A 22,516-nucleotide genomic window follows, 5' to 3' on the forward strand; every position below is an offset into this window, starting at 1 on the left:
TTTTATGGATTCTCACTGATAAAGATGACATCTGTTTTCCTCGAGGACCACTGTTAGATAGACCAAGGAGAATTACTCCACTTTTAATGCTCCAGTAATTACAGCATAGTAAGGCAGATGAAGCGCAGTGTTTGATGATACATCCTTTCTTTATTATTACACAGGCCATTTTGTGACATTCCTCCAAAACAAGAGCAAAACTTCTCCAAACCAGAAATGTACAAACTAAACAACAGAACAAAAAACAGCTGTATTTGTACATGGCTTGGTCCTTGCAAAATGACTTAATAGGCAAAATTAAAAAAAAAAAAGAATGATGGGAGTCATTCAAGTGCATACCATTTTTCAGTACTCATGCGTCCTGGGTTTGGCTTTCAGGAGCGCCCAGGGAGTCCTAAAGTTTCAATCAAGGAGGCCAGCTGCTTATCATAAATATCCCATCTTAACCCTCTGTGTCCCAGGATACAGTCAGTCATTTCCCAGGCCCTTCTCCTCACAGACAGACAAAAATACACGCCCGCTTCTTAATCGTCGTCATCGTCGTCATCGTCGTTGAAGTACACGTGTTGTCCTCTCGGGGCAGACGCCCACGGTCTGCCGTGGCCTTTCGTGCCGCCTGTAGGCTTCTCCTGGGTGGTGATGAGGTCTATAATGGCTGTGATGACAGCGCAGTCTTTGGACTGGCGGTTTTGCCAGTCCACGGGAGCAGGGTTACGAATTTTCTCCTCCAATAGAGAATCCAGCTCGTTCTTTAAGCTCTGTTGAAAAAAAAAAGAGACAGGAAGTGGAGGTAAGTAGAACGAATGTTATCATAACGGCGGTTTGTTGATGTCAGTGGGTCCTTCGCTTGCCTTGACAAGGTTAGCGATCCGTGCTGGGGATCTAAAGACGATCCACTGGTCCACCGCCACGGTCTCCTGGTCCCCGTCCTTCTGGATTGTGATGTCCCCTCCGAAGAACAGCAGCGAGAACGGAGACACCTCGGTGCAATCGTACAGGAAGATCTGAGGACACAGAGAGAGAGAGAGATGTTGATAACGCACAGTGACAGGAGTATTACGACAAACACACTAACACACTCAGTGACAGGGAGAGGCATCATTATGACACTCTGTGCCCGACAGCTATTCTGTGGTGTGGGCTGAAAGTGTCCCATTAGTGAGGAGAGTTCGAAATGTGTTTCAGTGCCTCCAGTGTTAGGAGAAATGTCATCATGTCCTGTCTGTGAATCTTGCCAACGTGTTGCACCGTTTTCCATCCGTTTTCCTCCCTGTGCTGAAGTGACAGCTGCTTATGCAGAGCAGTTAGACAATTGTTACCCAAACTTAAAAATAATGAGACCCTAAACAAATGACAAGTAAGCAAACATTTTTTTTTTCCACAAATGATTCAAAAAGTCTGAGGAAAATAGAGGTGATGCTTCGACGTGATGATGCGCTGATCTGTATGCACATGCTCACAGAGAGCGTCTGCGTCTAAGGTCAAAAGCCACGGAGACTACATAAGCAGCAGAGTGCGGTCAAACAAAACCTGTTTCAGCTTTGAAGGTAACACACGGAAGCGTAGAAACTCAATGTCGGCGAGAGAGAGAGAAAGAGAAAGGTGAAGGTAAAAAAAGAAGTAAGGAGACAGCAGGGACAACTGCATTTACCCCATGAATGGGTAATGTAATGGACCACCAGGGGCAAGTGCGTCAGACGAGATAAAGTTTAACGTCATCCCTCACTTTTTTTTTTCTTTCCACGGCCCTGGTCTTCTGCTTCCTTCTATCGCTCAGTAAACAAATGACCTTGACAATCTTGCACTCTCGGAATACCTTACTTTCATAATAGACACAAACGCGTGGCATTGTGCAAGAAACCACTTACACACTACAAAGAACTAAACATTCGATGGTGGCAATAATGACGAAGGCAGCAAAGTGAGAGACAAAAGGCGCAGGCAGCAAACAGAGAGGACATGAAAGGTGTTTTTTTTTTCTTCTTCTGCAGAATGGTAACGTTCACAAAGAGAGAGAGACAGCACGGAAAGAACAAAGACAGACGGATGGAAGGGAGGGGAAACACAAAAAAGTGAGAGAAAAAGAAAAAGAGGAAAAAGAGAGGAGAAAGGGCGTCAGTCAGGGAGCTGCTTTGACCGTTTTGCCTTCCCCCCACACCACCACCACCACCTCCTCTTGCATTGTGTCTGGAAGCTTTGAAGCACGAGAGCCTTTGAGAGGGAGTTGAAAGGCAGCATTTTAATCAAATATTCATTCAGTGTAAAGCTGGCTTGGCACCGCTGCCAACCTTTAACCACTGGCCTCTCTTTCCACTCATATACAAAATAAAAAGGATACAGCCACGTGCACTCAAATGTAAAAAAAACAACAAAAAAAACACACATAATTCACGAGTCCCCCTCGTCTACTCACGCTGCTCGTTCTCATCTTGAGGTGGTAGATGAGCCACGTGTAGTTGAACTCACTCTCTTCGGCGTTGACAGATTTCGGGTGGATACACACCTTTCCATCAGCCTGGGTGTACACCTTAGCCCTGAGAAAGATAACATGTTGGAGTGTTGCGTGTCAGGGTGTTAGGTATACTGGTAGAGTTCAACCCTGGATATAAAAAGGTGAATTACGTCGATGGATTTGTTGAAAATAAAGTGGTAAACCAATCGACATTCATCTGAAACAAAACAAGGAATCTGAAGTTGGCCCCTTTGAATTTAGTAAACTTGTGATAAGGCATTTTGTGATTTTCATAGACTAAAGAATATATAATAAAACAAAGGATTCAACTCATCAATAAACAAATAGATTATTAGCTCAGTAGCTAGTTGAAAACATAAAAGAAAGGCAGAAAGGCAAATATAAAATATAAATATAGAATTAGAAATAACAGAGTTCCAGTACTGCCATCATGCACTACAGCACACAGTGAAGATTGACAATCAGAATACCAAAGAGAAATTGTGATGCTGTCTGCAAATCATCTCTAACATGAAAGTAACACCGTGTTCCAAACTCCTGCGTGTCAGCCAGACAGAACTGAACTGCTTGACTGCAGGGAACAAGCTGCTTTCACCAGACAGCCGTCTCATTTAGCAGCAAGACAAACAAAAAGTGCTTCTCCCAGCGATGAACTCATTAAATACTGCAGAGCTGCGGCTACGGACGGATGTGAAAACTCACAGCTGGCCTGGCATCGCAACGGTTAAGAATTATTTATGCAGAGGAAATGACCCTGGCCATCTGACTGTGCGACTGGGCCTAGAGCTGTCGCTGAGACAGACAAACAAAAGTGACAGCCCTGCTGTGAGAGTGTGTGTCTGTCTCCCTGTTGCATGCATCTGTGTTTTGCACACAGGTCACAGCCGCTGTCTATGACAGCTGCCCGAGGGTATCTTCATGATGTCTGTATTGATCTTCAGCTGCAAACGCTGTTTTGGACAATTTTTTCTAACGCGGTCTCTGCGCAGCCTCAGGTAATTGTCTCAGGACCCTTACCGAACTCTTACCTGAGAGGACTGATGAGATATTGCACCGTGAAGGCCATTTTCTGTCTTAAGATCAATAAGAATGATTGTGCACTTCTCTATCTTCTCTCTCAGCCCTTTTCCTGCCTGTCTTGTCCAGCTCCCCTCTCTGAATTGGCAGACTCACCCCGGCCTCTTTTTGCTGTGTGATGGTCTGATCATGGCCACCTTCGGGTACAGACCAGCTACGATCACCGCCTTTATTAACTTCTCATTGTCTGAGGAAGAAAGTGAGAGTTGGAGAAAGAACAAAATGATCATGTTGTATAGAATATTCCATCACGGCTCCACAGCTACATTATGTAAGACCAAAAAACGCCTCTTAGTTACCTGAGTTGACGTTAGATTTGGGGTCTTTGGGGTCCTTGCTGCTGACAAAGCCTGCATGCATTAGATGCTCGGCAAACTGGCCCTTCATGTTTTGCAGCATCTGAATGATAAAAGGTCAAATCACTTCAAGAGTCAAGTCAACTTAAAAATGTAATCATAGACTACCTCCTGGTAGCCAGCAGCCTGGCTTACCTGGAGTGTATTGGCAGACAGGAAATTGTCCCAGCAGTACTCCCTCTCACACCTGCCACCACGCTGTTTGGCTTCCTCCCAGCCCTGGCCAATCAATGGATGATAAATTAAGAGGGGATCAATTCATACAGCAGACGGAGATGAAAGGAAATTGACAGGTGAGAGCTGTTTCTACCTGGAAGGCATTGACAATAGTGAGGTGGTCACTCTTGGAGTTTCTAGACAGGTGCTTCCTCCTCATGTCTGCCATCTTCTCTTTCCCCTGAGAGACAAGTGCATTCAAGAATATTTCTTCAAGAGCCACTGCAATAAAAAAGTCAAAAGGTGGAGTGCAACAATGTGCTGAAGTGTGTGTGTGTGTGTGTGTGTGTGTCATAAGCTTTCATGTCTGTGAACTCGGTGCCCTACCAGGGGTATGAAGAAAGGGTCTTTGAAGCTGAGTGAAGCAGCAATGGTGAGTACGGGGTCGAGGCAGCCCAACAGAGCTCCGAACAGGATGAGTTTGCCAATGTGAGGCTCCACAGGTAGACGAGCCAAGTGGAAACCCAGCGCTGTTAGATTCTCCACGCGGTCCAGGGCGTTCTAATACATGACATGCACACATCCTTAGTTACTTTGACTTGAAGAACCAATATATTAAAGTTCATGTTGCTATTTAACATGGCAACAGGTTAATAAAGTCACAAAGTCACGAATAAAAGGATTTTGAGGAAGACCGTTAAGAGTCTTTCCTTTAATAATGTAGCCACGTTAATCAAGCTGAGTTTCATTACTATCGGTTTCAAACACAGTGTGTTTCAACCTCATTATCATGAAATATTGCTCATTTAACACCCCCTCTTCCCTGAGAGGACAAGCTACAAAATAGCATCTTTGGAACTAGAAAATATGTAGATAATGTCTCCAGACAGGAGGTAGAAAAAGAGTCTATTTTTGCTGGTGCTATAGATAGATATAGTTAATTAGAGCTGAAACAATTAGTCAATTCATTAATTGGACGACTGACAGACTACTCTGAGAATCAACGCATTGCTTCTTTCATCTTTCAAGCAAAAAGACCTACATCGCTAAAAGCTGTGACATCGTGTGGCCCAAATGATTAAATAATTAAAATCATTCAGATTGTACTCTACAAGTTAAAGCAACGCAATTTCAACATGAGGGTCGGGAGAAGTGCAGTCACACGCCACCATCTATTTCACTGATTTCGATGAAACTGGATCATATTTTATGGAGATTTTTTTGTTTTTTTTTCTCTGACCCTCTGTGGTTTAGAGGATGGCAGAGGTGAAGATCCCAGAGAGGACAGCTAAATAAGCTAAGGAAAGAATAGCAGAGTGTGACCAAGCAAAAGTACTAAAACTAGTAGTAAAACTTGATAGTTTTCCATCATAAGTAATATAATCATAACAAATTTTTATTCGTTATGATTTATTCCCCCCCCTTTTTTTAAATGAGTACTTTTTCTTACCAGGTCTGTCAAGTTCTTGATGGCTAGGTTGACGGCCTGTTCAGTTGGGGGGTCCAAAGCTTTCTCCAGGAATCGAGCGATAGACCCGAGCTTCAATATCTAAGCAGCACATCACATATTACACATAAATTAGCAAAGCGTATATAGTAACCTCTACTGCAATTAACTTTATGTGTGTGTTTTCTCATACTGTAAAACATATAACACTGTGTACAACTAACCACATTATCATTCTACTCCAAGTGCTGGACTGAGCACAGAATTAACGTGATGATAAAAAGATGATACTATGAATATCCACATGCTCTAAATGTCTATTTACTTCCACATCAAAAGGAGATTTCTAAATGCACCGAGCATCTACCTGTGACAAAGAGTAGGAAACCATTCTATGTCTGACTAACATGGAGGCTCTGGAGTGTTTGTGCATTAGAGAGTCTGCTCAGGGTTAGCATGTTGACAGTGTTTCTCTCACTTTAAGGACAGGCTGATGCATTAGTCCGCCTCTCACCCACTAGCTTAAAAACACACACACACGCAAACGCATACTTGAATACATCCAATAGAACTCGTGGAAGACACACACTCATATCCAATAAAGCCACCGGTGAGAACAATCATTGCAAACACTAGATCTGAGTGAACTTTGGCTTAATGTTCCATTAGCACGGGTTGAAATATGTCTGAGTGGAGTATGAGGATTTGAAAAGAGAGTTTTAAAAAAAAAAAAAAAAAAAAAAAAAAAAAAAAAAAAAAAAAAAGAGAACAAGGCCCAGAAGAGCAGCGATTATGTTGTCGGTAAAAGAGAGAGAAAAGCTGGAGAGCACGGGGCATGAGTCAGCCCAGAATGTTCATCCTTACTTCTCATTAGGCAGGAGAGGCTGTAATTCAACGCCGAAGACCAAAAACCTCAGCACTGTCCTCACACCCCTCACCAAGGCATTCACAAAACTCATTCGCAGCAATCTTGTCCTCATCTCAACTCCCAAGCCAACACCTATTTGTCTCCCTCTGTCAGTCTCTCACTCTTTCTCCGCACACACACACACGCAACCTTGATCTGCAGGCACAGCTCCTCCAGCGGCGTCCTCATGATTTCAGGTAATTGATAGGCATCCAGCAGACTGGCCCTGAGACCATTGTACAGATGATAGCACTTCCCTGGACACACTCTGGACATATGCACAGAAGAAGAAGAAGAAGAAGAAGAAGAAGAGTGGGGGCGGAAAGGAAAAAAAAAAAGGTTATGTGTTATATGAGTCTGTGACAAAAGCTTAATCTAAAAATCAATGGGATGAAACTGCACACAGCAAGCAGCTCCTGCTAATTGGCCTCGCTCCACTTTGATGTCAGAGTTTGAGTCACAGACTGGAAACAACCTGGGAGTTACTGCACTTTGCCTTTCTCTGTATTTACAGATGGGAAGGGAGGAAGGAGCATACGGACGGAGAAGACTGACAGAAAGCTGAGATGACAAATAGAAGGAAAAATAATCCTCCCAGATTAGTATCAAATACCCAGAGGCACTAATAGACAACGTGCCCTCATTATAAAAAAAACATCCAGAAATACCCGCGTGTAAAGAAATATGCACCTGCCGGCGCGTCCTTTCCTCTGTTTGGCATTGGCCAGGCTGACCCACTCGGCCATCATAGTGCTGATGTTGTTGTTGGTGTCAAAGTTAGTCTCCTTAATTTTGCCTCCATCTATCACAAAAACAACATCATCTATGGTGATGCTGTGAGGGGAAAGAGAGGGAGAAGAGGGAGGGGGAAAAAAAAAAGACCAAATCAGACAGAAAGAAGACTTCAAAGACTCTCACACACAATCATTCAGAAGTAAAAATAAAACATTTGCCCTTCAGTGGGTTTATTCTAAATTTAGTGGAGTGACGTGAGGGGAGTGCAGGCGTGTGTGTGTGTGAGGCTCTGTGAATGCATTAACAAACATCGCCTGTCACAGTCTCAGTCTGTTCCACCCAAACCAATATGACAGTGTTCATAATGAATCCAAGAAATGTATGCTCATTAGCTTCAAATCTGCTGTTTGTATTAATTACTGGGGACTTACAGCAATACACAAACACACGGCTGAAACTGTCCTCACTTTTTGTTTTCTATATTTCACAAACTTACCAGAAAGTAAAAAGACAAATTTGAAAAGAGAGTGAAAGAACAGCCTAAAACACATATAAGCACACGTACACATACCTGGTCTCGGCTATATTCGTAGCAATCACAATCTTTCTAACTCCAGGAGGAGGTCTTTTGAAGACCTGAGAGGAGTGAGAGATAAAGATGAGATTGGACTTTTCTGATACCGAAAGGGGAATAAAGACGCAGACAGACGCAGTCAGAGACGGACAAAGAGGGAAACAGAAGAATGCTGACCTGCGTCTGATTGACCGTAGGCATGAGGGAATGCAGAGGGATGATAACGAATCGTTCTGAAATACAAGCACAAAGAGAAAACTCAATGCCGTTTGGCAACATGAGACACGACTGCAAGTGCTCGAGGCGGCACGATAATATCTAAAAATATATAAAACTTTATCGACGTTATTTATTCAGAGTGACGTCAGGCCAAACAATTCCATTTTAGAAATAGATTTAATGATCCCCTCTAGTCATGTTTTACGACTGCGCTTGAATTAATAACTTCTGTCTGAGATGTTTTCTCCCCAACAAGGTAAACTAAAATCACATCTACTTCTTCGCCCTCTTTGAAAAAAAAATCCAGAATCTATGAATATGCAAATAATGTTCATTTCAAAAGTTTGACTGCCGAGTACAAGATTTCTCCTGCTTCTCTGAAAAGTTCATTCTCAGTGCGTATACTGAAGGTTTAATAAGTTTTCACGACACACTTCTACGGCTGAAACTATTTTTTAAAATATTTTCATTATTCAGTTGCAGAGTATGTTCTCAATCAACCTTTGACAGGTCTATAAAAATGTGATACTGTCTATCACGGCGAATAAAACCCGATGAGTTTTCTGATAACTGTGTACCTGATCTGAACATCTGCTGAGCCATGAGCAGGTCATTGAGACTGCTGATGTTGTCCCAGCCAGGCAGGAAGACCAAGATAGCTCCTTCCTGTCAGACAAAGATATGACACAACAGTTAGCAGCTGAAATACACAAAAACCAGCAGGAGTAGAAAAAAAAGAGAAACAAACTGACAACAGAAACAAACAGCCAATAAGCCGGAGGAGCTTCAGCAACAACTGAGCCAAGCGGACAGGGTGCCCGTGTACTCGAAGGAGCTGATCCGAGGCAGATGGAGACGACTTGCCCTGAGCTCCCAACCTTCACATTCAGCCTCACAATAGGCCCCAATACAGCCTGCCAAGATCATTATGACAACAACATCGACAGGACAGCTTCTGCTTCACATTACCACAGGGACAGACTTGATTCTCTCAAAGCAGCAAAACATGAAAAAACAATTAGTCGCATGGAAAACATAGAGACGCGCACGAATGCAAGCTGAGAAAACATCAGCAGGATAACAGATGATGGTGGCTAATGGAGCTGGACATCTTCCAGTGTGAACAGTTCAGCTGTCTGACAAATGCTGACCACTTAATATACAAAAACACGAGGCGTCTTCCATAAAAACAACACGACAATGTTAAAACACGATACAGAAACCTTAAATGGTAGCAAATAACAAGATTAATACAAAGAACAGAACTAGATCGCAAGACAGAATATTTAAAAAACAGATTTGCAGGTTATAACAGATGCCTGCAGATACATAAGTTCTCTTATTCTATGATTTAAAGCAGTGAATATCTGATCATAGAATATCGCCGCCGCCATTTCAGTCAGTACTCAAAATGTAGTGAAGTTTGATAATCAGCTCTGGAATGATTAACTACTCACATAAGTAATTAAGCGTTATAAACAAAAGCTACAGGGTGTCTCGAAGGGTGGTGAGAAATATGTAACTATGTGACACAAACACGAAGGCTGCAATTTACGATACACACACTTGCAGATCAGACCGTGCAAGGCCGCCTAGAACAGCATGCACCATGCTGAGAGAGTCTGACAGATAATAAGGCAGAGATAGCTAGAACGCTAAGAATAACTCTAAGAAAACTCTAAACTTCAGAAATCTGAGTCAAATCTAGCTTTCATGTTATCATGAATGGGGACAGGTTTATGGAAAATGTTATTTTACCACATCAAAGGCCTACTTTAAAACAAAAAATATATATATTCTCAGGGTAATATTAAGCTGCTATAAAATAAGCCACTCTTGAAAAAAAAAAAAGGACTCTAGCTATTTATTTCCTGAGAGGGATGAAGAAAAGACATAAAACGTAGCTCCTGGGTTTGCAGCACCCCTGCCTTTTAATTAAAACTAATTATTATTACCAGAGCTCAAACATTGGCATCCACATGGGACTGTATGTATGTGTGTGTGTGAGAGAAAAAGACAAGAGGAGGACAGATGCAGGCATTGTGCCTAGTTACAACCTGACAGAAACACATGTTCACACACATAAAGAGAGACAGTACAGTAAGCTCTGTAGTGTTGGCCTACTATTTAGCAGGCGCACAGATCAAACCACCCACATACACACACACATAGTTGCACCCAGCAGGCGTTCATTAATGCCTGCATGTCAACCCCCTAGGTGTCTAATCACAGACCCCTGCGACATAATTAACCAATCATCACAGTCGAAAAAGCCTGGCAGACAGCCCATATCGTCAGCTCAGAATGCCGTCATGGGGAATCAGCCGGTCGCTGGTCGACTGGCTCAGGGTGGCATGACTGATAGAGATACGGCTTCATAGGGGAAGGGATAATTATTCTGTCTATCCGTGTTAGTCACTCCTCATTCTGGGGCCCCGTCTCTTCCTTCTTCTCTTCTCTTCTCTTCTCTTCTCTTCTCTTGTGCACATTTTTCACAAACAAAACCACAAACTCACGGATAGGTTAAACTAGCTCAAGTTGACTTGGAAAAATGCAAGAAAAGAGAGACAGAGAGAGAGACAGACAGAGAGAGAGAGAGAGAGAAAGAGAATGATATTGATCGTGATACTCCATTGTTCACCTCAGTTTCACACATGTTGGCATCTGCCTACGTGACTCTTTGACTAGAAACAAACATGCTGGAAGTTACTGAAACACTGACCGTGTTTCAAAATGTTTGCTCTCATCGCTATCATTGCGCCTGCACTAAGAACCCCTGATATGGGTAAAGTTGGGCTGTGGGTTACTGGAGCTACTGAAAAAGTGAAACATTCACAAGAAGGTGAAGGTTGATCTCACATTATGCTTCAAGTCTAAAACGAGAACTGTAATGACGCTGACGTAAAAAAAACGAGGAAATGTAACTGGAATCAGAAAAAAAGGGGAATAGATGTGCGTTAGGGGAGCATCTGTTTGATCACTCATTAGCACAGATCTGCTGCCAGGATCCGTGTTATTTCCTCTGATCTAATGTCACTGCGTGTTTGGAAGCTAGACGTCCTGTTCCTTCCATCTGCTCTACCTAAGAATATACTGTACTTCTCCCCTTTTGTCAGTCTCCACGCCTGTGTCAACTCTACATTTCTTATGAATCTAAGACAATCTTCCACACAGACTACTGCTCTGTCCACCGACCGCCGGATCAAAATGTTCAGAAACAATATACAATAAAATTTCTCTGACTCTGCTCAGACCCATAGAACAGGTGTCCTGGGATCCCATTTTCATATCTGAGTATTAAAAATTAAATTCAAAGACAGAATTTTGCCACTTCCACACAGTTTCCCTGAAACCAAACACACAAAATGAAATGTCACCTCTTCACTGAGTACAATATGGCGAATCAGTGCCAGGATCAGCTCCAGGTCAATCTTATCATCGTTGTCCAACATCTCCAGCGTTTGAATGGTGTTGTCAGAGTATCTGTAAAACATGCCACACAGATATGAATAAATGAATAATCCACCATCTTCCATGCTTCCAAACAAAACTGTTTCCATCTGTTTCATCAGTTGTTGTGCTTTGGTTGTCGGCCCTGAATTATGCCTGCAAGAGATTTATGTATTTGATGTGTTCCTTCAGATGTGATTCTGTATGATGCGAAATATGTTTTTTTTTGCAGTACCACTACAATCTTTCTGTTATTATATATTATTATATCATCTCTATTTCCTGGCTTCAATTGTAGGTTATGAGTGGTTGTAAATTATATTGTCACATACATTAGTCCAAATATAAAATGATCACAAGAATAAAAATCCATTCTTGAGAAAGCTAGTTGGCTGTGAGTCTCAACAATACTCAACTGTCTTTCTCTAAGAACTACTTAAAGAAGTATGAACCTATCCTTATATATTGGCACAGTACATGTGTCACTTAAGACTCAATGCACTCCGCTTACTGTCCTTGGATACAATGTAGGAAGAGATCTATAGTTCTGCCTGCATATCGACTGTTGCAGCACTGTCGAGATGATTGTGGTGCTGTGCGAACAGGATTGAATACACTCTCTACAGGTACGGTACACCAGATGTAATTGTGTTTTCATTCTCCCACGTTCACTTTGTGACACAGAGCAGTAATAATGGTGGCAAAGACAAGGGATTTCAGTGCAAATAGCTGTCCTAAAGAATGTTTGCTGAGTGTTATTGAGAGGAGAATGACATCTTAAGTGGAGCTGGTTCACTCAAAAATAGTGAGGCTGCTGCAGGAAGGAAAACTGCACTCAGTGAGTGCAAAGTGGCAGTCGCAGATATATATTTTTAAGAGGAGCAGATTAAGTCTTTCTTATACTTGAGGAGGCACTGCAGCCACCTCTGGCATAGCTACAAAACAACGCTTCAATGCAGATGTATAAATCAGCATTTACTCGACACATTTATCAAATGGTCAAGTATTCCAAAGCAGCTCTGTATCTAGCTTTTACACACTCTGGTGTCAACCTGAAGTTCAAATTCACAAAGAAAGGGGAAGTTATAAATACTCCAATTTCCCCCCAAAACAACACATTTATCAACCTGGCAGCTACTCTGCCAATTTATCTACCCGGCTCTTCTCACCAACTCACCTGCCCTGTAGTGTGCGTGCGTAACAAGGCCAGCTCTCCTTGTATTCAGCCTCTTTCTCCTCCTTCTCAGGTCTGGCGTTGCGCCCCTGCCAAAAGCCTCTCTTCCATGTGGGGCGACGGTCCTGATTCTGAGGACGATACCTGGTAGACACACGTAACACATTAAAACAAAAGAGATGTAGTTGTTCCATTTTTATTTTTCGGATTTGTGGCTATGCATGTTTAGATGTCACTGTCTTTGTGTGTGTGTGTGTTTGAGAGTAGTGTCATACTACCTGGTCATCTCCACTATGTCTTCAAGTAGGAATTCTTCCACTGGGAACGTCAAACCAGGGATGTTGATCACTGGACAGTTGTCTAAACAGAGACAAAGGGGGTAGATGAGTAGGAAGAACCAATTCAAATGCAGGACATAGGTTTGTCATGTGGCCGGCCGCATACCAAAATATCTAGAGAATTTCTCCGCGTTGAGTGTGGCACTCATGAGGATGACACTGAGGTCGTCTCGGAGGTTGAGTAGCTCCTTCACAATGATGAGCAAAACATCAGATTGCAGGTTTCTCTCGTGGATCTCGTCCAACACCAGGTGGCTGATACTGGACAACAATCTGACACAAAAATAAAATAAAAAGGACAATGGGTCTGCGGTTGATTCAGGTCAAGTGGCTATATGTTTGTAATTCTGTGTCCATTATGGCTTTTTTTTCCACATTTTACTACACAATTGTTGAACTATGATGTGTAGATACAATTTATTTTATTTTTGCATTCTTAGTTAAAATTAGAGTCTGTCTAGAAATTTGCCACTATTCCATTTTCCATGAGCTGTCATCCTATCTTTACTGTCTAAAGTAAAATCTCACTTTGCTTTCATATAATTCATTTTATGTGCACGGATTTCCTTGTAATTAGGTCTAACATATTTGATATCTTTAGGTGTTAAAAAGGTCCCGTATTTCACACTTTTCCATTGTTTTATTTGAAGTTTTGATGTCCACGCAGAGACATATGTGAGGCTTTAATCAACCGAAAACAGCTCATTATGGTTTTACATCTCCTCTCTCACTCTTCCCCCAGGAGCTCAAACAAGAACACAGTGTTCTCTGTTGTTGCGGCTGAGGGCGGTATCTGTATAGTTATGACATCACAATGTCAGCTTATTTAAATCCTAGACCTGCTTTATAATAATAAAACAATGGAAATCTCACTTTCTACAATATGGGACCTAATCTAAGACTTAAACTAGAACTTAGCAAAATACTTTTTGCTTCTCTGTACAGCAGTACTTCGTAAAGATGAGTTAAACAAGACTGTGGGACTGCAAAGGTTAATGCATCACCGATGTGGTGGCTCACACTGGAAACAAAAAGAAAAACATCTATGCAGACTGTCAGCTTGTGAGCCACTGGTTGTATAAACAACAAAAGTTGCAGCATTTTGTCAAGACGACTGTAGTCCTAAAATGACTCCAACGAGAGTCGTGCCAATTCTGAAAGAGCATGAAGGAAGAAGAAAAGCTGGCACACTCACTTAGTCTCTGTGTTTTTTTTTTCTGAGAACACTCAGAATGCAAGGATGAGCATACAAGGATGAGTCAACAAAACTGTGCGTGTGTGTGTGCCTTCATTTCTCTCTCTATGAGAATGGGGACCCATACTAATGACAGCAGAATCAACCACAAATCAATGGGGATAAAACAGAGTGACACAGAGAGAATAAGAGAGTGGAAGAAGGACAGCTGGAGCGGAGACATAGGAATGAAAAGCAGAGAAGAAGAAATGCTGGAAGAAGATGTGATGTGAATGAGGAAGCAGGTACGGTAGGGGCGGGTGGGGGGACTCACGGGTCTGAGCGGAGCCACTGAAGAATAATGCCTGTTGTACAGTACAGGACCGAACCTTGTCTCCGTGGTAACCGGCTGAGGAAATGGGAGGAGAAAGAGATGAAAAATGACTTTACATTTCCCAAATGACACAAATTAAGACCAGTACATAATAAAGTGAAGAAAAAGGTCAACCAGGATCTCACCTTCTTCTGCTCATTTTCCTACATTCCTTCCATCTTAGTATTCCACACACACACATCTTAGTTTTTTCGTTTTCTATTAGTTGGTTGTTCAAAGATTATTTCAAAGGAGCAAGATCTGGATGCCCAGCATGGACACAGGAGTGCAAATAAATCCGAGATTGATGTAAGTGGTTGTAATAGCCACTTGTATTGATTATCTTTAGATCATACTTTGCATGAGTATTCGTCAGTGATGAACGGCTTCTCCAGTTAATAACAACCATGAAATGACTTCTCATTTATTTTAATCCCAAACAAATCAGATGCTGCCTCTCTCATGACACATCGCCGACAACTGAACCACAGCAATCGCTTCACCGTATAATTGACGTGAGCGTGACATTTAATAAATGTGACATTCAGGAGAAATAACACAAACAACAGTGCAAATAAAACTTTTGAAACGGGGTTATAAAATATTTCACAGCATGAACAAATTAAATCAAACAGTGGGTCTAATTAAACATTAGTGATAAAATGATTATAGATGAGCAATAATAACAGCTTATAGATAATAAATAATAGTAAAATAAGGTGATAAGAGTGACAGCAATTTAACACATAAACTTAATATCAAGCTTGTTCATTATAAAATGGAAACAAACCACTGAAGGAGAAGCTTGCTTGGGGCCTGGCATTGCTGCTGGATTAACCTGCTGAGGAGCCTTAGGGCAAATACGAGCTGCTGGGCCTCTATAAATCCCCAATCCTCACCCTCTCTGTGTACTATGTACAGCTTTTTATATTCTGCAATACCATCAAGGTAGGAAGGGAACAAAGCAGCACCAACATTAAGGCTCTCGGGAGGTCAGATGCGTTTGTACTGTATATCTCCAAGATTTCAATGACCAAGCCTTGCAGTTTGCAGATAAAAAAAAAGAACAATTGAAACTGAGTAAGCATTGAGCTTCCAGGGATCTGTTTGCTTTGCCTGGTTGGTAAAAACCATACACCTATGGAGAGTCCAGTCACATTTTATTTTAAGTGAATAGTGGGAATAACTGACTGCAGTGCAGCTCAGACTCTCTTGTACAGATTCTTAAGAGATTAAAAAGGTGTAGGTAGGCGTTGATTGAGTACAGTTTATTATCAGTGATCAGTAAAACTCTAGAAATTCTGAAATTCAACCAGGGCAGAGAAGCTAAAAAGGGACTACTGTCATAGATAGGCGTGTTCTCCAAACATAGGTTCTCCACCGTGTCCTGCTGTTTGTGACATTTTGGAAATCTCGCATCTGAAAGATGATCAGCTTTTGCCATCAAAGAGAAGATTTAATAATCCCACAGGCTCCACTGAGCTCGGGGAACTCTTTTGTTTTGCAGCCTGTCAAACTGGTAAATAAATAGAGTTTGGGTTCTAGGGCCTCAATGCTCCCGTGAGGACTAAACTCTGAATGTTAAATGGAGTGATTAACTTGACGCACTGCAGCCACTTATTCATGAGGTCCGATGTATTGGTTTTGTTGTTCGGTTAAATGTTGTGCTTTGTTATTTTATGTGAAACGCCGCCTGCCTTGGAATCTGCTCAATTATGAGTCAGATAAACTTTATTTATTCGAAACAGTTTCTCATCTGATGTCTATTATAACCACCCATCATTTGCTGCAGCAGGAACATTTTTTATTACTGTTTTTATTTTTTTAGTGACTGTCCTCAGAGACAGGGTTGTGTAGCTGAATACACTGCTTCCCTGCAAAAGTAACTGAAGTTGCCAAAGACGAAGATTTCTGTCCAATTTGTGTTCAGTTTTTCAAAGAACTTGACAACCCACTGAGAGACCAACACAAGAAAAGAAGCAGGAGTGTGTATTTTTTTTCTATGTGGGGGTAGCTGGTGCATCAATAGAAGTTAGACAAAGCTTGTGGAACAAATTGCCAGCTTTTACATATACCCACTGAGAGACACCCATGGTCTCCATCAGGGACAGTAGGCAGTGACAGCAAGCTTAAAAAAAGATGCCCCTCTCTAAATTGTCTAGTTCTTTGTTTCAAAACATTGCTTTGCTTTTTGTTTGTGCTATGAATCACAACTGCAGCAACTTGGCGATACTAAGAGAGGGGAGCACCACGTTAAAAGATTCAGAAATGGTCTTAAATTCAGTCGAGCACCTTGTTATTTGTCCCATTCCGTTGACAGTCAGACACCATTTTTCTGTCCGTCTTTTTACTTCTCATCCCCTGTATCAGTCCCCCTTTCTATCACACCTGAGTCCTCCCCTTTACTGCATCCATCTCATCCCCCTGTACTCTATTGTACATAATTCATTTTAGATTGCAGCACCCTCTCGTTTCACGTAGCTCTCTGCTCAAGTGCTTTTCTCCCCAGCTTTGTCCATTTCTTTCCATGTGCGTGGTCTCAGATGATCATTCCTTATATCTCCTGTCCTTCAAAAAACTAATTTCCTGTGGTATTCATTCATCCCATATATATTCCCTTCTCCATCTTCACTCAGCTCAAAGAACACGGTCTTGATACATGGAACAGGAAATGCAGTTTATGTCAAATGTGACCTTGTGTATGAATGAAAAATGAAACCGGAACAAAACAGATGATTCATGCCTTTTAAATGAAAATTATAGCTCCTATGGAATATCAGGTACTTTAAAACATCACTAACTTTAGTCTAATCACAAAGCCGGCAACCACAAGCTCAGTTTTCTTCAACCTTGGAAACAGCCATGCACGAAAACAAAACACCAGACCTTTCACAATAACTAGTAAATATCCAAGAAGATGACAGAAACACAGAAGCCATCAGCCTAAGAAAGACTCAGACAGATTCATGGGAAAAAATGAAGGCTCTTTGCAAGGTGCAACAACCTTTTTATTCAAAAAGAAATGAATAAAGCACCTATGACCTACCCAAACAATGGTGACTCTACTCTTTCATTGGCCAGATGTTACTTAGACAAAACAAGTTTATTTGTGTAGCACCTTTCAACACTGAGGAAAGTCATTTCTAGAAAAACAAAATGTTTTAAGTGAGTGAAAGTTGGAGCAGACCTTAAGTTTTTGTTTGTTTGTTTTTAGTTTGTTCCAGAGATATCGTGCTTAAAAACGAAATGCTATTACTCTGTGTTTAGTTCTGACTCCGGGGACAGTAAGCATCTGAGAGGTCTAGACTGTTCATAACCGAGCAGCAGATCAGAAATATATTTTGGCCCAAAACCAGTCAGTGCTTGATAAACCAATAGTGGAATTTCAAAATCCATTTTTTTTATTCTCTCACTCAGGACTCCAGCAGCTTTCTGAATGACCTGTAGCCGTCTTATCGACTTTTTGCAAGCACCAATAGAGCATTTATTCCTTAACTGCTATCAACATGTTTAGATTTCATGCAATATATGTCTTTAAAAGACTCCCTTACCTCTGCAGGCGGATTTGGTAACCACAGGAATTTCCGTTTCCTACACTTTCTGCCCTCTCTGCTGCTACACGCTCTGCTACCTGAGAGGATGAACACATACAGAAACATTTAAGAATCAAATGTACATGACCGATGCAGGAAAAGATATATGCAATGTCTAAATTAGGAAGCACATCTATCCTCAGTATGCACAAGGAAACATACAATCCAACACAGTCAGACCTGACAAATCTAGAGTGTACATACCGAGATGGCACTGATGCGACGAGGCTGCGTGCAGACCACGCGGCACATGGAGCCCACGCCTCTATTGATGTAGTCATCCAGGATGAATTGGGTGACTTGAGTGGTCTTTCCACACCCTGTTTCCCCACTCACCACCAGGACACGGTTCGAGTTGATCAGCTGGACCAGCTCCTGAGGATGAAAATTTGGAAGCAGCAGAGGTGAGAGTAAGTGGATTAATAAATGAGGAGAAGGGAAAGGGCGATGATAGAGGATAATAATATTTCTAATTTGCAAAGAATGAGAAATTCAGTTTTACCAGAAATGGTGTGATTCAAGAGGAGGAGAGTATTTGCTTTAAGAGTGTATGAAATCAAAAACTTACCTCTTTTTTCCCATATGACGGTAGTTTCTCCCTGAATTTCTGAAAACAAAAAATGAACAAACACTTGTAAACATGAATAAAATTAAAAGCAGATGTTCCAGGTTTATAACTTTTTACATACTGAAGCGTCTCTTATTTAACTCCTACAATCACAGATGGAAACAATTCAGTAGCCTTGTGTTGTATGAGGGTAGAGCTGTAAACGTAAACATCTGTAGATCTCAGAGTAGCAAACACAAAAAAAAAATTGCCGCAAACCAACTGGTGCTGTTAATTATCGAGGCACAGATGCTCTGCCCAAATATTCTTTTGTTTGTACAATTATTTATACTCCACTCTTGCAGGCCTCCGCGGTAACTGTTGCCATTGGCAACCATTTTGAGAAATTAACAACCAAAATTTTTTGGTTGCCATTGGTGACCATCACTTTATAAACATATAGAAAATAATGTCTAAATATTGTATCGTATCGGGGACACTCAGCAAACAGAAAAATGTGCGTGCCAAAATTAAAGTAAAGTTAGTGTTGCTTAGTTTAGTAGCTTAATTTTCAGAATTATCGTATAACTTTGATCATATCATCTAATTAAAAAAATACATATGGCAGTATATGTGGCAGTGGATATTTTGATATATTTAGGAAAATGATTAAATATTTAATTCAACATAATAAATTGCAATCAAGACGAACCAACATCATCATTATACTCACCAGCATTTCTTTGTATTTTGTATCTGATTTCTTGCTCGCCAGCTCTCTCTTTAAGCGTTCATCCAGTGAACTGTCTCGGACTACTTCCTGAAATAAGAACTCCAGATCCTTGTCTTTCCTTCTTAGTTTCTCTTTATCCTCCTTCTCCTCCTTGTCCTCCTCCTGCTGCTGCTCTTCTTCATCATCATCCCACGTGTCCGGAGGCTCGTCTTTGACGACTGCCGAGGAGAAGTAACTAAACCAAAACATTAAAGTTCGTAAATATCCATATCATTGGTTTGTTCGCTGATTGTAGCACAGAGCGGCATTAAATATTACACTATATTTTTGGAGCAAGTTACACCTTTTTTTTTAGCACGCATTGTTACCGTTGTGATTTTTGAGTTGCTTTCTTTGAGCCCATTTCTTCTTCCTCTTCCTCCTCAGATTTGACCTCGACCTTCAGTTTATCTTCTTCAGGCTCATCCCCATCAAAGAAACTGCATTACAGGACAGGCACGTGTTAATGCAAGCCATGTTTGTATGTCTGACCCTCCAGGCACAGTGGTCCTATCAAGCTTTCCCATTTTCTTTACTGTAAGCTAGAAATGACACCATGCGAGAAAAACTCTGAAAGCTGCTCTTACCAATGACCACCTCTATTGGCAGCTGCTTGCCAGTTGCCAGATGTAGAGGCTCTTGCATCCCAGCTGTTTCTCTGTGGACCAGGCTGATCATTTTGGACGGAGTTCAGCAGCTTAGTGATGTGCTGCTCTCGGGCCTCATCCATTTGGACCACCGCCCGCTGCATACAGAAAGGGGAAAGTTGAAAGTTGAGCTGTAAGCTCACGGTTAACCAAACCAACATGTGACATCAGGGACTGGTTTGAGCCCATGATTCCTTGGGTTGTACCAAAATGTATTTTTTGACTGTGAAATCGGTGTAACAGCGATATTCGCTTCGGTCATGTGAAAAACGCATAATTCCCATTCAAAACAGATGCAGATGCAGGTGTGGTGTTTTATTGGGGAGCTGGGCCACTCTGCCTGAAATAAAGACCTCAGACAACAATCATAACACACGGTCAGATTTCATGCAGCCCAAAGCTTCATTTTTATAATATATTATTAATGGCCTGCCAGGATTGTCAGATACTGTATGGCTGGAAGATTTGGCTTTGTTTGGTCGACATAACGAAGCATTTGAATGCGCTAAACTCTAGGGACGTAACTGCTGGAGGTGTTGTTTCCCTGTAGATGTGACACAGAACATCACTTTCTGAATGTTAACAGACTTTGCGTTACTCATAATAAGTCGTGTTTACAATGAACATGAGGTTCAGGTTCGTATCAACTTCATGCAAGTTAACGTATTCCCTACAATTTATTTATTCTTTGTTATCGGACTCCAGATGTGAAAGAAGCTTAGATTTGGTTACAAAAAAATCTCAAGAGGGCAATCCACACTTTCACCAGACTGGACTACAGCAATGCCCTTTAAGGCTTTTTAACCAAACTTAAGTATCTTAGCATTTGTCCTAACCCGTTGTAAATATGGCACATTATGTATTAAATGTAATATAATAAACCTGTACAGCACCTTGGTCAACCTCAGTTGTTTTTAAATGTGTTTTATAAATAAAGTTTGAGTTGAGTTGAGTTGGCCTCGGTCAGTCCTCAATTTCTTGTTTCCAACTTGTGCAGAACGCTGCTGCCCGATTTTTAACAAGCACGTCCAGACACGTTCACATTACCCCCGTGCTGTCGTCACTCCACTGGGTTCCAGTCTGTTTAAGAACAGATTTTAAACTTCTGTTGTTTGTTTTTAACACCATTAATGGCTTGGCCCCCTCTTACTTGTCAGAGATTTTCATCGGCAGAGCCCTGCGCTCTTCGGATCAGCTTCTGTTAGAGGTCCCTTGGTCGAGATTTAAACAGTGGGGCGATCGTTTTTTTTTTTTTCCCCCACACACTGGAACAAACTTCCCTCTGACATTCGCACCACTACTGATCTCAGCCTTTTTTTTAAATCGAAGCTTAGATTGGTGTTTCAATTGTGACGAGGGCTGTACTGTTTCTCAGGTGTACTCATTCTCAGTCTGCTCCTTTCTATGTATTTCTGGAAGGTTTTTAATACCCTGCAGCACTTTGAATTGTTATGTATCTGTTATGTATTGTTTTATGGCACTTTGGGAACCGTTCGCTATATAAATAAAGTTGATTTGATTTGATTTGACTTTTAAAACAGTTTGGTCACCCCTGGTTTAGACCATTGTGTCTAGACTGACTAGACTCAGCATCATTTACCTGTGTGCATTTTGCCCACAGGTCAACAAGCAGCATCCAGGACACACAGGACTTAAATAACCAGTTCAGAAACCAAAGCTTGTCACTGTTCAGAGTTTCTCATATCTGAGTCTCTGTTTCTAACAGACAACCAAACACACAAAAACATACCGATCTCCGGTCAGCCTGTTTCCTCCTCACGGCTCCGTATCTTGCATACCACAGACCAACTCACGGCCCTTCAGGTGGGGGAGGGACGGCCCGGTGTCCTCCTCCTCCTCCTCCTTCTCCCCACCTGGTCAAAGTCAGAACTGTGTCCTCTTGAACCTCCTCTCCTCCTCCTCCTCCTCTGTCCCATCTCTCTCTGCCCCATCCCTGTACCCTCTCGACCTCCTCTTCTGCCTCTCCTTCCACCTCCGCCGCCGTACCATGACTCATGCGCCGTTATGACCGTTTGGGACCGTTAGTGACCGTTAGTCCCCGTGGTTGTACCGTTAGCTGCTCGCTAACGCAACGTCGCTTAACCGTCGTTGTGAGGTTGTTTTGAATGGATTTGCGGAGCAGAGACTAAGTTAGGTTTACAAACCATCCACAGCCTGATGGCTGCATGTGTGGTTTGAACGGTGGTTCAGTATTTAACTTAAAAACAAAGAAACAACACAACAACAACAACATTCAGGCGCTGCTGTCAAACGCGTTTCTATCCGGCATGTCGCGCAGTGTCTGACGTCAGTGTGTTCAGTTGCATGATATAGTCGTCGCGCTCTGTGATTGGTTGTTGCCGCTCTCCCTCCTCACGCACACACACACACACACACACACACACACACACATTACTTTATGAAGGATTGTCAGCAAAAACTGTATTTCAATCATAATATAAAAAAGCAGTTTTACAAGTTTCAGGTAATTTGTCATGGCGCTC

General features: G+C 41.8%; 1 protein-coding gene across 2 annotated transcripts in view; it reads right to left on the reverse strand.

Moving 5' to 3' along the window:
• Positions 1–130: 130 nt before the first annotated feature.
• dhx36 (DEAH (Asp-Glu-Ala-His) box polypeptide 36) overlaps positions 131–22,516 on the reverse strand; it is a 26,265-nt gene continuing 3,879 nt past the window's right edge. Inside the window, exons 1-26 of one of the 2 annotated variants that reach the window (XM_027280148.1) lie at positions 21,763–21,842; positions 19,953–20,110; positions 19,695–19,805; positions 19,327–19,561; positions 18,615–18,653; positions 18,251–18,421; positions 18,005–18,084; positions 14,415–14,489; positions 13,013–13,179; positions 12,847–12,928; positions 12,572–12,712; positions 11,322–11,427; positions 8,523–8,610; positions 7,903–7,958; positions 7,723–7,787; positions 7,107–7,250; positions 6,567–6,684; positions 5,513–5,611; positions 4,450–4,623; positions 4,217–4,303; positions 4,042–4,125; positions 3,850–3,949; positions 3,647–3,737; positions 2,414–2,534; positions 852–1,004; positions 131–758 (exon numbers count right to left, since the gene is read on the reverse strand). In XM_027280148.1, the coding sequence (XP_027135949.1) occupies positions 525–758; positions 852–1,004; positions 2,414–2,534; positions 3,647–3,737; positions 3,850–3,949; positions 4,042–4,125; positions 4,217–4,303; positions 4,450–4,623; positions 5,513–5,611; positions 6,567–6,684; positions 7,107–7,250; positions 7,723–7,787; positions 7,903–7,958; positions 8,523–8,610; positions 11,322–11,427; positions 12,572–12,712; positions 12,847–12,928; positions 13,013–13,179; positions 14,415–14,489; positions 18,005–18,084; positions 18,251–18,421; positions 18,615–18,653; positions 19,327–19,561; positions 19,695–19,805; positions 19,953–20,095 (2,964 nt within the window). In that variant the 5' untranslated portion in view covers positions 20,096–20,110; positions 21,763–21,842 and the 3' untranslated portion in view covers positions 131–524. Of the gene's footprint in view, positions 759–851; positions 1,005–2,413; positions 2,535–3,646; positions 3,738–3,849; positions 3,950–4,041; positions 4,126–4,216; positions 4,304–4,449; positions 4,624–5,512; positions 5,612–6,566; positions 6,685–7,106; positions 7,251–7,722; positions 7,788–7,902; positions 7,959–8,522; positions 8,611–11,321; positions 11,428–12,571; positions 12,713–12,846; positions 12,929–13,012; positions 13,180–14,414; positions 14,490–18,004; positions 18,085–18,250; positions 18,422–18,614; positions 18,654–19,326; positions 19,562–19,694; positions 19,806–19,952; positions 20,111–21,762; positions 21,843–22,516 lie in introns of those variants that run through there. The other variant, XM_019269990.2, reaches the window with a different exon arrangement.

The sequence above is a fragment of the Larimichthys crocea genome, chromosome VII, assembly GCF_000972845.2.
Source record: "Larimichthys crocea isolate SSNF chromosome VII, L_crocea_2.0, whole genome shotgun sequence".
NCBI classification, from domain to species: domain Eukaryota; kingdom Metazoa; phylum Chordata; class Actinopteri; family Sciaenidae; genus Larimichthys; species Larimichthys crocea.